The sequence below is a fragment of the Colobus angolensis genome, unplaced genomic scaffold (assembly GCF_000951035.1).
Source record: "Colobus angolensis palliatus isolate OR3802 unplaced genomic scaffold, Cang.pa_1.0 Scaffold57, whole genome shotgun sequence".
NCBI classification, from domain to species: Eukaryota; Metazoa; Chordata; class Mammalia; order Primates; family Cercopithecidae; genus Colobus; species Colobus angolensis.
In genome coordinates this window covers 10,462,889-10,476,064 of record NW_012119265.1, presented here as the reverse complement: position 1 = coordinate 10,476,064, position 13,176 = coordinate 10,462,889, and the positions used below count along the sequence as shown (strand labels likewise).

At 36.1% G+C, this 13,176-nt stretch overlaps 1 protein-coding gene across 2 annotated transcripts in view; it reads right to left on the bottom strand.

Moving 5' to 3' along the window:
* Positions 1-12,153, bottom strand: part of SYT16 (synaptotagmin XVI) — a 109,197-nt gene extending 97,044 nt beyond the window's left edge. The window contains exons 1-2 of one of the 2 annotated variants that reach the window (XM_011961957.1): positions 11,793-12,153; positions 2,609-3,275 (exon numbers count right to left, since the gene is read on the bottom strand). In XM_011961957.1, coding sequence (XP_011817347.1) covers positions 2,609-3,131 — 523 coding nt within the window. In that variant the 5' untranslated portion in view covers positions 3,132-3,275; positions 11,793-12,153. Of the gene's footprint in view, positions 1-2,608; positions 3,329-11,792 lie in introns of those variants that run through there. The other variant, XM_011961956.1, reaches the window with a different exon arrangement.
* Between the last annotated feature and the right edge of the window lie 1,023 nt (positions 12,154-13,176).

Below are 13,176 nucleotides of genomic sequence, written 5' to 3'. Positions count from 1 at the left end.
TTCATAAAGTCAACATTATCCAGAACCAAAGATATTGCAGGAAAACTACAAAACAATATCCCTAATAAAAATAAATGGAAAAAAATCTTTAGCAAAGAGTAAAAAATCAAATCCAGTAATACATTAAAAGAATACCATAACATGACCGAGTGGATTTTATCCAAGCTATGCAAAACTGGCTCAGCTTTCAAAACACAGTGTAATTTATTTGAACATACTAAACAACAAAAATCATATGATCATCTCCATAGATGTGAAACAGCATTTGACAGAATTTAACATCCTTTTTTGATAAAAACTCTCAGGAAGCTAGAATACAAGGGAACTTCTTCACCATAATAAAGAGCATCTGCAGAAGCCTGCACCTAACTGCTGAGTATAACAGTGAAAGACTGAAGGATTTAACACTGTTTAAGATTGAGGCAAGAATATTCACTCTCACCAGTCTTATTTAACATGATAATAGAAGCCCTATCCAGGGTAATCAGTCAAGAAAAAGAAATAATAGACATTGATATTGGAAATAAATAAAACTAGAGACAACCAAAATGTTCCTCAACTGATCAATCAACAAACTAGTGCATTCATTCAACGGAATATGGTTCAGCAATTAAAAAGGGAAAACTACTGAAACACAAAACACCATGGATGAATCTCAAACACGTTATGACAGGTGAAAGTAGCTGGACTCAAAAGATGACAAACTGTGTAATTCCATTTACATGACATTCTGAAAAAGATAAAACAGGAGAGGCTAAAAATGTATCCACACGTGTCTGGGGCTGGAGTAGGGAAAGGACTGACTAAAAACAAATGTAGGAGAATTTTCTGACATAACAAAACCACTTTATACTTTGGTTGTGGTGGTTACAAGACGGTGTCTATTTGTCAAAAAGCATAGAACTATATACTAAGGATGAATTTTATTATAGTAAATTATACATTTAAAAAGGAAAAAAAGAGAGAATATGTGTATGTGTAAATGTTAGAACGAGACTGCCTGAGCTCTGCTTCTTCCTATAATAAATGTGGATATTGGATAGATTCTCAAACTCTCTCGCCATCAATTTTCTCAACTGTAAAGTGAGAATAATAATAGCATCTACCTCTTAATGTTGTTAGCTTTCCTTGCTGCTATTCCATTGTTAATTATTATTTAATCTCTCACCCAACACTGTGCTCATTGTTAAGAAAACACAAATGAATCTATGGCATGGTTCCTGACTTCCTGGAGGCTCCAATCTAGTGAATAAGCATCTCTGGAAGGGTCAAATGAACACAATTGTTTTACTGCCATTAGATTTTACAATTACAAAAATTAGCAAAATTTGCGGTATGCCAAATTCACATCAATTTCAAATATAGTTCAACCTTTTCAAGAATGTTCTAAAATAGGAACCAAAATTTCAACTCAAATCTAAGAAATTCTACTGCTGGCCCAGATATTTCTAGAATATCTCTACAGACAGTTTCAAAAGACTCAAAATTGCAATTATCTACAGCTTATCAGGTTCAGAAAGAATATCAACCTACCTCATTTTCACTAATTTATTCTAGCATTTCAATGTTACCTTAATTTGAATAAAAGTATCAAGAAAGCATGAGAAGAATATGAAATTGTGTTTCCTTATATGCCAACACTTCATATATCTGAATAAAACTTTTCCCTAAAAAGACAAAGCTAACAGGAATCATGGAAAATGAATGAAGGGACTATGAGGTATTCCAGAAAAGTCTGCTCTCTCCCACAAGAGGGACATTAACAATTTTGTCTTTAGATCACATAAATGACTCACCAATCTGTGTGACTTATATGTGCATTACAACTACACACCATGCACACATACCCAAATCCCTTCTGTGCATATCATTTACCTCTGTCCCTTAACCAGGTGGAATGTCCCTACTTCAAGGTTAGAGTATTAGAGGCATGAGAAATTCATGCTGGAACATACCACAGCTACTTTTAGAGAGTCAATTACATTTTTATCATATTCAATATATATTTATTGAAGGCCCAATATGTGCTCAGTTCTCACAGCATAAATCTTTATCGGCAGTTTTTATTAAATGTGTCCTTACCATTCAGAGCTAAAAGAAAATCAAGCTATTCTTATTTCAAAGATTTCCTATCCACTGTCATCTCACATCACGTCTCAGTGAAACACTGTGAGAAGTGTTCTTGGAGTGTTATCAACTAAAAATTCTGCAATAAGTATGGCTTTTTGCACAGGATTTCACACTGAATAATATAGTAACATCTAGAAATTCCTAACCTAGAAGAAAAAAAGAACATTTTACAAGATATTTTTAAAAGCATGACATGTGCACAAGGAGCTTCTCAAACAGAATCCACAGACTCGTTTTCACCATTTCACTTGCTCAGAACTATTGTTTTGAAATATGGAACTCCCAAACTTGGATCTTCCAAAGTTTTATATATTGAAAATATTCCTAAGGATTATATCTCTCAATCAGAAGCCAGTATGTGGGAAGGTAAAAGAGAGAGAAAAATAAAATCCACATGATAACTAAAAACAAGTCAAAATAAAATAAGTAGAAATACTCTTTGGATGAACGCAGATAAAATGATGACTGGCTAGCTTACCTTGCTTTTTTCCATTAACAGTTTCTAAAGTACCAGGGAGCTGGCTGTCAAAGCCATGTTGAAGGCCACTTCTTTGCTTTTCAAGGTGATGCTCTTCCTCCGCAATAGAAGAAAGCACATGTGCTGACTTGTGGTCATCATTGGCCCGATTGGGCCACTGGGACATTGTGGAACATGAGTCCTTTGCATGTTGGCTAAGCCTGAGGCTTGAATTTTGGGCAGAGTCCTGCAAATCACTATTACAACATGAGAAATGATCCACTTCAAGAAACAAGGAATTTGCATCCTCTTGACTCCAATCATTGTCTTGTTCTTCATCTTCAAAGTATGTTTCCTGAATCTGAATATTATTTAAGTCCTGATCTAGTTTGTCACTCAATTTAGAGTCTTGTTTGCTTATGTTAACCAGCGAAGCAGATAACATATCTCCTGCTTGCTGGAGAGCTTCATAAACCCGAGATATCCAGGAAGAGAAAGGCTGGAAGAAGTTCTGAGCATCCTGAGACGCCATGGCCAACACCATGGCCAGCTATCTGATGTCTACAGTGTCCACTTGTTCAGTTCCTTCAGTGCTCTGGATTGAATGTGAACTATAGAATAAGCATGTTGAGAAATTAGTTTGGAGGTCTCTTAATGGCTGTGAATATTTCACTCTCAAAACTTCCAGCTGAAACAGAGGAAAGAAATACTTACACCTGTTAAAGTTACAACCTCAGGCCCATCACCAGATACCTACAGACAATGTCAAACAGCATTTGGACACGAAAAGGGATCATCATGGAAATCTTAAAATAGTTAAATAAAAATGACTGTGAAAGCCTAGATGTAGATTATTTCAATGCCTATTCACCTCCACAGCCATGTGGAAAACTTCCATGAGCAGTAATGGGTTCTGATCATGTGGACTGAGAGGAGTCTGTCCCCATAGACCATTCTTAATAGTGTGAAAAGGATAAATGAATCTTCACTAAGATCCAGTTTGGTATGACATTTCAAAACACAAAAAAGGTTGGATGTTTCACCTACAAACCTGCAGATCCCAGAGAGCTGACTAATAAGCACCTCTGCTTTATGACACTAAAGTTTGTACTTTCAAAGGAAGTATGTGACTGGAATTAAAAAGCTTTAAACAAATCTTAAAATAGGATTTTATATTTTTATGCAATCTCTAGAAATCATATCTATACTTGGGGAGCAATCGCTGAAAAACCGAGGGTGGCAAATGGATTATCTAGCTTACTGGAGACATGTCCCTGGAATCTCATTGCTTTTGTCTATGTTCCAACCTCCCAGAGATAGATAGCTCTCCACAACCTTTGAGACTACTAAGACACACTTCATCCCACAAGATTTACAACCTGAAGGAAGCAGCTCCTGGATATCAACAAAACCGCAGGACACTATGAAGACTCTGGAGCTAAATATTTATACTTTTACATGTATACGTGTATACAATGTATACATACGCTTATGTGTGTATATTATGTGTGTGTATATCTTATTGCTATTACAGTGCTCATCACCAGCTCAAGATGAATGTTACAAATGACTAGAGGGCCTAACTCACTGCTTAAACTTAATTACCCAATATCTTATATAGCAATAACTTCCTTTTAACTAAATCTACTAGCTATCCCTTAGTCTCTTGACCTCAGCCACTGCATGTGATATGACTACTTACATTCTAAAAATTTTTTATTAGCCATTCATGGATGCATTGACTTCTTCAATAAACAAATATTGATTAGCTATTAAATGCTGGCACAATGCCAGGGATAAGGTAATCCTGAGGGCTTTGTCTCCATAGAGCCCACATCTCAGTTAAAAGGAAACTGAGCTCTCCACATTCCCCCCTTAGGCTGAATAATTCATGTGTCGCTCTTTCAGGCTCCTCCTTGTCTTCCCACCACCTACATGTATACAACCAAATCTTGTCCTGTGTCTTCCCTTCCCTGTTATATTCACCAGCTGTAAGAGTAGGCCATCCCTACATTTCAATTAACACCTTTTTGAAACTCCAAAATATACTTCTCCAGCCTTTGCTCAATTTTTCTTTCCAGACTTATACCTGTGACAGTCAAAGCCAGTGATTCTCAAACTCTGGTATGTCAGAAACACCTAGTGAGCTAATAAAGAACACAAAGGCCCAGGCTGGTTGAAGGAAAAGGACCTAGTCTGAACCTTCAGATTTTTGGCAAGTACTCCAGGTAAGTCTGACACCCACGGAAGTTTGAGAAACACTGATAGACTTGGATGTCTCACTAAAATCTCAAATTCAGCTCATCCAAACCTAGCGCTATCACTTTGCCACAAGCGTTCATCACTCTAGACTCACAACATAGGTGATTGTGAATTTCTCTCTTCAACACTCCCTTCTTCCTTTCCAAATTCTGTTAGCTTTTGGTCTCCAAAGATTCTCTTTCATCATGTTTTGTACAGTGATCACATTTCCCATACTCTAGCTCCCTCAGACACTACATACCTAGTTCGCTTCATACTCTATTCTTACCCAGACTCAATTCATTCTGTTTGCTCACCATAACCTGATTTTATATAAGGTTACGCCTGTCTCCTCCTCTAGAATGGAGGCTCCTTGGATGGCAGGAACTGTCTGTTTTGTTCTCTATTTTATCCCCAGTGCCTAGAAGTGTGCTGAGCGCATAGTGAATTCTCAATAGCAAATTCTATTAAAAATCATGCATAAAACAACACCTAGCATATATTAGGTACTCAGTAAATTTGTTAAGTTAATGGATAAATCCTATCCAGAAATGTTAAAAAGATGTTAAAGAATGTTATCACATAAGTTCCCTGCAGAGTAACAACAGTAAAGATCCTTTGGCCATTTGTTCCATCCCATTTCACCACCCAAAGTTTTTTGTTTTTTGTTTTTTGTTTTCTCTGCAAGTATTTTGTATAAGTTACTAAGCTTCAGCACATTACAGATTTACAAGGTTCTCTCTGAGATTTCAGTGACTTTAGCTTCCACAGCCGTCTTTTTGGTACCTGAAACATTTTAAGCCAGAAATGACATGTTTTCCTTAATCATTCTTCCATCATTCTATTACACACACAAAAAAACTTTGTGTTTTATTGTTGTTGTTTTTCTGAAATTTTTTATTTTTTTATTTAAGTTCTGGGATACATGTGCAGACATGCAGGTTTGTTATGTACATATACATGTGCCGTGGTGATTTGCTGCATCTATCACCCTGTCATCTAGGTTTTAAGCCCCGCATGCATTAGATATTTGTCCTATTGTTCTCCCTCCCCTCGCCCCCCATACCCCAACAGGCCCTGGTGTGTGATGTTCCCCTTCCTGTGTCCATGTGTTCTCCTTGTTCAACTCCCACTTTTGAGTGAGAACATGTGGTGTTTGGTAGAAAACTTTGTTTTCATATGCAACCCAAAATCCCTGAATTTGAGCCAGCATCTTCTTGTCCAAATCTTCAAATTAGTACAGCCCATATTTTTGGCCTCATATCCCCTTGGTTTCTATAATCTCTGTTCATCAAAACAAAAATGAAAAAATTCAATTTTTAAACAAATTAACAGCTCATCAAAATGGCAATTTTTGTAAAAAATGATTTTTGATCATTCTCCCAGTTTTAAAGAAAACAAGTCATAATGGTTCCCTATTACTTACACTGCAAAGTTTGAGCACTGGTGCTGTCAAAATCACTACTCATTTATGTTTGTTGATACAGTGGTTTTTTTAAAAATTAATTTGAATGTTTCCAACTCAATATAATCTTCACCTCTCCCTGTTGTTTACAATCCACTTGCTTCACTCATTTCTATGTGGCCTGCCCGACCCGTGGATGCATTTGAATTTCCAAGCCATACCCTATAGGATAAAGTTCAAATTCTTTACTATGGCATACAAGAGGAGAAATGCTCAAATAATAATAATAATAATTAAGTCAAATAATAATAATCAAATAATAGTAATAGTAACAAATAATGATCAGCACCATCCAACTGGGCTTAGTGCTGGGGAGATCCTAAAGGCTTCCTGCAAAGTGTAAATAAACACTTTAATTGCTGAAACACTGGGTCTGAGGAGGTCTAGAAGTGCAAAAGGACACTGAAGGGGCTTCAGATCAGTGGCTATTTATCAACCAGCTTGGAACTAATTTCAGGACAACAGCAACTCACGGAGCACCACCTTTTATCCTCACTGAATACCTAGCTGTATCTGAGCTGTCCCCAATAATGCTGCCATACCATGAGAACTCAGCCTTTCCTTACCACTCCTCTCTATAAAGTCCTATGCGCCAGTCTTATTGACACACTAAGCATTTTCCAAAGTGACTGTGCTCTTTCCTGACTTTTGTTTTGCCCAGGATGACTTCTCTCCCTAAACTGCCTGATATTCATTTTTTATGAGGAAACATTTATTGCTTCCTCTGTCAACTTTTCATCTACAATCAAAAGTGTGGACTCAGAGTGCTTTGAATGTGTCTTTATTATATAATGTTTCCCTCGATAGGATGAATATTTGTCAGTCTTCCTCTTCCAGTGGACTGGGAATCCACAAGTGCTAGGGCTATGCTTATACATTGTAGCTCCAGAATCTACACAGGGCAGGGGCTCTGCATGTTCCATGAATAAGTGAGTGAGTGAATGAATGAATGAATGAATGAACGAACAAAGTTACTAGTGAAAATATTTAAAGCTAAGTAAACCTGATTCCTTTCTATTTATCCATCTCTAAAGTGGCATTAATGCACTAGATGACTTCTAACACTTCCATTCTGCTCTGAAACCCAAGAATTTGCCATTGTGTACCACAGAATATTGTAATATTGAGGCCGGATACAACCAGAAGCAAGATGCCTTTTCATGGAATAGTTCTGTACTTTTTTTGTCAATAACCATTGTTAGATGATACCAGAATAATTGGAAAGAAGCAAAATCTCAGTCTCTATATAAAAGAGTGTCCAGTTGTTATATTCTAAAGTACTTAAAAAGGAAGGAAATCTGCAGCTAGAATCTGAAAAACTACCTAGTTAGCAACACCAGAGACCTTTTGTTTTATACTAAATTAGTCTAAAGCCAAAGAGGCCCAGCACTGGCAGGCTAACCATGGAGATATCTTTGTGGCTTAAGTATATTTCAACTTCATTGGTAGGGCATACCAAGGATAATAATGCCAGATATATACTGTATGCTACTTCTTTGGTGGCTTTCTTACAGCTAACGAGAAGATAAAGTGGCTTCTGGTGTTTTAGAAAACACACACACACACACACACAAAATAGAAAAAACATCCAGTTCCCTGGATCAGAAGGAAAAATACATTTAAGGTCTTGTCATATCTGAGAAGACTCATTATTACAATTGAAATGGTTCACGATATCTCATTATTATGGAAGTATAAAATGAGACAACAAAAAAGATTGCGTGTGTGGATGTGTGTGTGTGTGTGTGTGTTTAACATACAAGCTTCTATCACAAACATGACCTGGGAAGATTTACAAAGTATTGAAGTACTCAGAATAAACTGGCAATCTAAGAAACAATTAGTAGCAATTGATAAAGATTTTTAAAAGCCATAAATAAATATATTCTTAAAGGCTACTTTTTGAAAATCTTGGTTTAATTAGAATTCTATTTTAATTAAGATCATTTTGTACATAGGAAATGACAAAGCAGTAAGTATTAAAGAGTTGTGTTTCTGTAGAAAGAAAAACTATCAAATTCTTGAGCCATATGTTTTATCAAACATTATGATTGTTCTCACCAAAGCTAACTGTGAACAGCAAAGAGGTATTCCATCCCAGAATAACAATGCTTATAGTCCTTGAAAGGCTGTTAAATCTTTCCAATCCCATTTTCTATCTGATGGTGTTGCTTGCAGGGTGGGGGGACAGCTATGACCTAAGAAGAAATACCAGATTCTAGAAGCTGTGCCTTAAAAATCTGTGTTATTTTGGTGAAAGCTAAAGTGGAAGCCTGTATGCCTGTGTGATTTTTCAAAGGATTATCAACTAACTCCTGTAGAGAGTCAGACACATTCTGAGAGACAAGAACATGTTTCCAATAATACGGTCCCCAGGTAACCCAACATCAAATCAAAATTTTATACAAGTTCATCTACTGAAGTGTGCTGATGTTCATCATTTTTTGAAGGAGAAATCACTTGGAAAAATACACTCTTCTCATTCTTCACCAACACTCATAGGTCAGTCACAAGTAAAAGTCAAGAACCATGGGTTTATTTCAAGTGTCTTCTCATAGCTGTCAGTTAACTTTCTTGTGTCACCTATAAAACATTGGTTATTTATTATTGACTTAGTAGAGTAGTCATAAAGCTAATTATTTTTATGACAATTGTCATGCCTTTTGGAGAAAGACATTTTGCATAGACCTGGTATAAATAAGAAAGCTTAGGAAGATGAATAATGCATGGAGTCAAAATAAGAACTATAAAATAGGCTGCAATTCATCCTTAATATGATTCAGAGGAGTCTACAGGTGTTTTCCATTAAGAGCAAATTTCTTAAGTGGGTTGGAATATGTGTCATTGAAATGAAGTATCTTCTACAGCATTTGTCCAAAATGTGTTCTAAATGTTGGCATCTCAACAAATACAAAAAGGGATTACTGAGGACTCTTTATGGTAACAATATGGATATAGTACAGCCATATTGTCACTGCCGGAGCATGAGCAATCCAATAGGCCTTTTTACACTGGACATCAGGCAGGCAGTTAATATAAAATGAAAAGTGAAGCTGCCCTATAATCAAAATAGACTTTCATCATTAGACACAGAAAAATGAGACAATATAAAGGAAAGACATATTAATAGCTTTAGAATCACACAAAATAAGACTGTCTTGGGTCTGCTTCTCGCTTGCTCCATAGCACAAGGCAAATCATACTAGTGAGTGCATCTAAATGTTCTCATCTAGGAGGATGAGATCCTAATAGGATCTCAGGAAAATCACTACTCCCTGTCTTGCAACTTACCATGGAAATCAAATGAGACAATATTTTTTGTTTGTTGGTTGGTTGTTTGGTGTCGTTGTTGTTGTTTGTTTGTTTTTGAGGTGGAGTCTCGCTCTGTCGCAGTGCAGTGGCATGATCTCGGCTCACTGCAACCACCACCTTCCAGGTGCAAGCAATTCTGCCCCCTCAGCCTCCCAAGTAGCTGGGATTATAGGCACCCACCACCATGCCCGGCTAATTTTTGTATTTTTAGTAGAGACGGGGTTTCGCCATGTTGGCCAGGCTGGTCTCAAACTCCTGACCTCAGGTGATCCGCCTGCCTTGGCCTCCCAAAGTGCTGGGATTACATAGACAATGTTTAGGCACCTATAACAGAGCCTAGTATTAACAGGCACTCAACATCAGGTATTCAATATTAATCCCAAATGCATGATATTTCAAAAGGTAAATATATATTAAACTCGATATTATCATCTTTCCCTAATGAGCTAATACCATGGGGAAAAAATGGTACTATCAATATATCGAGCATTTTCCAAACACTATATAGTACACAATGCTTTTTGACAACTTACATGAATAAAAACTCTTTGTGGAAAACATTGGCCTTCCCATTTTACAGTTGAAAAAACTGAGGCTCAGAAAGGGTTAGTGACTTGCCCTAGGGTTCTATCTATAACACAGGTGGAACTGGTATCTATAACACAGGTGGAACTGGTATTTCCATCCTCCTTTGTTGAATTCCAAATTCTTGCTTTAACTATTACTCCAAATCTTTAAAAAAATTGCAATTAGATAGTAAAGAAATTAGAAATAAAAAAGGTAAAGTGATTTTCCTAAGTGGCAAGCGTGGGGTTCAAATTCAGGTTTGTCTAGCTCTAAAGTTTATTCTGTTTCTAGTACACCACAGTTGCCTGTTTCACTGATGGAACTCTTTAAAAAATGAAAAATGTCGCAGTTACTTTTAAAAATAAGCATAATGAAGTTTAAAAAGATTATAAACTTATGCTTAAGTCAAGTAAGGGTTAAATTTAAATGTATTTTTAAACTCTATCCAACAAATAGCTTTGGAGCATGATGATCTCAAACAAACTAGGGCTGGCTCAATACAAGTTTTACATTGCTCAAGGTTTATCACATTATAGCAACAGCACATTGTAAGTATTCCTTAGATTTCATAAGCCTATTGAGTATTTTTGAGTATTTATTATATCCAAGGCAGAGATTTAAACATGCTCTGCAAATACTCAGTGGTTATATAAACACATAAGGTCTTCAGCATCTCCAGAGGGACTATTTAACACGGCTTTAATGACACAGTATTTTTAAAGAGACTATCATCCCTCTTGCACAGAAATCCATTTTCAGATACACATATAATAAAATTTTTATGAAAAAAGAATGAATTCTATTTAACTACACTTGTCTTTTTAAAACCCCAACCAAAATGAGGAAGAATCTTATCATCATCCAGTCTAAAGCAATCACTACAGACCTTTTCCAAAAGAGCATCTGTGCTCCAGGGCCATCGGCGCACATCTACTGGCCCCCAGTAGAGGAGATTCTGAAATCTCAAATAACATCCACAGTATGAAGCAACATAATTAGGAGGTAATGTAATAAAATTGAAGAAGGCAAAATGCAGACACAATAAGAATTACTTCCAGACTATAAGATATACCAGATTACTCATTTTTGTCCCCAAAGCACAGATGGAAACATCATTTGTATCACTTGAAAAGGCACTAGGCTCAAAAGTAGGTCAAAAATGATGGAACTAAGGTCACTGTAACCCTCTTGAGATAGATTAAAAAATATTCTAAATATCAGCAATCATTCAGTGTTTGTTAAAGGTTTTTTTTTTTTTTTTTTACTAATTATAAAAGTAATATTAGCCTTATAAAAATTTGGTAAAAAAAAAAAGGAAAAATAATCATTCACAATCCCTCCACCTTCACACAACTCCAATTATTTTTGCACATTTCTTCTATCATTTTCCTTGTAATTTGCACAGTTATCATCAGGTTATATAGAAAACTAATAATTACCTTTGACAACTCTCTCCTTCAGAATTTATTACCAAGGCCTACCCATTCTTTCATCTAAATAACTCTGAACTCTATGGCCTTCTGCCACCTAAACAGGTAATACTTGAGTCCAAGTCACCATTATTTCCCAACTGAACCACTTCAACAGCCTCTTAAATGACCCCGTTGCATTCACTCCTACCCCATTTCCACAAAATGACCTTTGTGATTTTTCTAAGATGCATATTTGATCACATCATTCAGTGTTTAAAATGGCTTCCCATTACACTTATGACAAAGTTCAAAATTCACAGGACTCAGAAGGCCATGTCTGGTTGGCTCCATCTTGTCTTTAAGCACTATTTGCTCTCTATGCTGGGGCATCTCACCTCTTCCTTTTAGTTGCTGACTTCACCAGGCTCCTCTCACAGGCTGAGAAAGCTCTTCTCCCTCCAGGATCCCCGACCCTGACAGTGCCCATCCATCTCCTTTCAGGTCCCACGTTACACTTCACTTTTCAGAATGTTTTCCCCCCAGCATAATCCATACTGAATGATGTCACTGAAATATTCTCTCATAACACCTCTTATTTCTTATTAACACTTACTATAATTGTAGCTTATTGATGACTTATAAAATTATTTCTTTTTAATATCTGTCTTTCTCACTAAACAAGAAGTTCTATGAGACCAGGGAGTAGGTTAATTGTTGTCTTTGCCATGTTGTCGGCATCAAGCAGAGTAACTGACTACCACAGAATAGGCCATCAATATCTTTGAATATTTGAATACATAGCTCCACATATATAAACATACACAAATATTACATATTGCTTCTTTCAGTTAACATTTTTAACACATTTTGCATGTTTCTACAGTATTTTATGTTTATCATTTTAAATGATTTGATATTTTAAAAACTAGGTTTTCAATTAGGGCCTCAATATATTTTCCCAAATTCAAATCTATGAAAGTACCTGTTCTAATAATAATATTCAATCCTTTACATTTCAAGAAAAAATATCCAGTATTCTCCATCAGAATGAGAATGTCTATAAACTGTATTAATTCAGATGTCATAAATTAGGTATTTATTAGTCTTTTGATAGGAGCAAAGCTAAAGCTTACTTCGGTATTTTCTATTTTAAAAAATCTATAGCTGGTTAAACAACTTAATAATAAATAACAATAATAATCAGGTGTCTGTTTACCTTATAATTACTTTTTTTTTTCATTAAGAGATTAGGAGAGACAGTGGAATGACACTAAAATAGGTATCAGGCACCATGAGCCAGTTCCACCTTTATACTCTTTATGAACTCAAAAAAATATGTTTAATATCATGGGCTTCCATTTCTTCACCTGCAAATGATAGAATTACACTTGGTAAGTTGTCAACGTTCTCTGAAGACAACATTCTAAAGCAGGATCCTGGGGAGCTCCCCTTAGCCACCTCCACTGGACTTGTTACTACTGTTGGTAGCCAATACACATATAATTTGTTTCAAACATAACTATGATATAGACAAATCACAAATTCTAGCATCTAGCAGCCATATCAAGCACATAGAAGTCACTCAAGAAATA